At 45.6% G+C, this 2,188-nt stretch overlaps 1 protein-coding gene across 1 annotated transcript; it reads right to left on the bottom strand.

Moving 5' to 3' along the window:
* Positions 1 to 556: 556 nt before the first annotated feature.
* LOC133816502 (uncharacterized) lies at positions 557 to 1,216 on the bottom strand (the record flags this gene model as incomplete). Its single annotated transcript, XM_062248960.1, has 1 exon — positions 557 to 1,216. A coding segment is annotated over one exon (660 nt), but the record flags the coding sequence as incomplete, so codon positions are not given.
* Positions 1,217 to 2,188: the final 972 nt, after the last annotated feature.

Genomic DNA, 2,188 nt, shown 5'->3' on the forward strand with positions numbered 1-2,188 from the left:
TACTGCTACTTCTGCTACTACTGCTACTACTTCTACTATTGCTGCTACTACTGCAGCTACTGCTGCAGCTACTACTACTACTACTACTACTACTACTGCATCAACTACTTCTACTTCTACAACTGCTACTACTACGGCTACTACTTCTGCTACTACTACTACTGCTCCTACTGCTACTACTGCTGCTACTACTGCTGCTGCTACTGCTACTACTACTGGTACTACTACTGCTTCTACTGCTGCTGATACTAGTGCTACTACTATTGCTACTACTACTAGTGCTACTACTAGTGCTACTGCTACTGGTACTACTACTACTACTCCTACTGCTACTACTACTGCAACTGCTAGTGCTACTACTACTACAACTACTTCTACTACTTCTACTACTACTCGTACTACTACTACTACTGCTGCTCCTGCTGCTACAATTACTACTGCTGCTACTACTGCTACTACTGTTGCTGCTACTGCTACTACTACTAGTGATACTACTAGTGCTACTACTATTGCTATTACTACTACAATTCCTACTACTACTACAACTACTGCTGCTACTGCTACTACTGTTGCTATGGCTGTTGCTGCTACTACTACTACTACTGGTACTACTACTGCTACTGCTGCTGCTGCTACTAGTGCTACTACTATTGCTACTACTACTGGTACTGGTACTGCTACTGCTACTTCTACTGCTATAGCTACTACTGCTACTACTGCTACTGCTGTTACTACTACTACTACTGCTGCTACTACTACTACTGCTACTGCTACTGCTGCTACACCTACTACTACTGCTACTGCTACTACTGCTGCTACTACTGCTATTACTGCTGCTGCTGCTGCTACTGCTGCTGCTACTACTACTGCTGCTGCTGCTACTCCTGCTGCTGCTGCAGTTACTGCTACTGCTGCTACTCCTGCTACTGCTGCTGCTACTGCTACTGCTACTGTTGCTGCTGCTACTACTGCTACTACTACTGCTGCTGCTGCTGCAACTGCTACTGCGGCTACTGCTACTACTTCTGCTACTACTACTACTACGGCTACTGCTACTACTGCTACTGCTACTGCTGCAACTACTACTGTTACTGCTACTGCTGCTGCTGCTACTACTGCTACTACTACTGCTACTACTATTTCTACTACTACTACTACTGCTGCTACTGCTACTGCTACTGCTGCTACAACTACTATTACTGCTGCTACTACTAATACTACTACTACTTATATTACTACTACTACTACTGCTACTTCTACTGCTGCTATTAGTGCTACCAGTGCTACTACTGCTACTACTGCTACTCATACTACTACTGCTACTACTGCTACTACAACTACTACTTCTGCTACTACTGCTACTACTGCTACTGCTACTGCTGCTGCTGCTGCCGCTGCCGCTGCCGCCGCTGCTGCTGCCGCTGCCGCCGCTGCTGCTGCCGCTGCCGCCGCTGCTGCTGCCGCTGCTGCTACTGCTACTGTTGCTACTGCTGCAACTGCTACTGCTGCTACTACCGCTACTACTTATACTACTACTACTACTACTACTGCTAATACTACTACTACTTCTACTACAACTACGGCAACTGATACTGCTTCTGCTACTGCTACTACTACTTCTACTACTGCTACTACTACTGCTACTGCTACTGCTGCTACTACTACTACTACTATTGCTGCTGCTACTGCTGCTGCTGCTGGTACTACTTCTACTACTTCTGCTACTACTGCGGCTGCTGCAGCGACTACTACTGCTAATACTACTTCTACTACTTCATCCACTACTTCTACTTCTACAACTGCTACTACTACTTCTACTACTACTACTACTGCTGCTACTCCTACTATTGCTCCTACTGCTGCTGCTGCTACTGCTTCTACTACTGGTACTACTACTGCTACTACTGCTGCTACTACTGCTGCTGCTACTAGTGCTACTACTATTGCTACTAATACTAGTGCTACTACTAGTGCTACTGCTACTGGTACTACTACTACTACTGCTACTGCTACTACTACTGCTAGTGCTACTACTACTACTACTAATACTACTGCTGCTGCTACTACTACTACTAGTACTGCTGCTGCTGCTCCTGCTGCTACTATTACTGCTGCTCTTGCTACTACTATTACTACTAGTTATACTACTAGTGCTACTAGTACTGCTACTGCTACTGCTGCTACTACT

This window comes from Humulus lupulus, chromosome 2 (genome assembly GCF_963169125.1).
Source record: "Humulus lupulus chromosome 2, drHumLupu1.1, whole genome shotgun sequence".
NCBI lineage: Eukaryota > Viridiplantae > Streptophyta > Magnoliopsida > Rosales > Cannabaceae > Humulus > Humulus lupulus.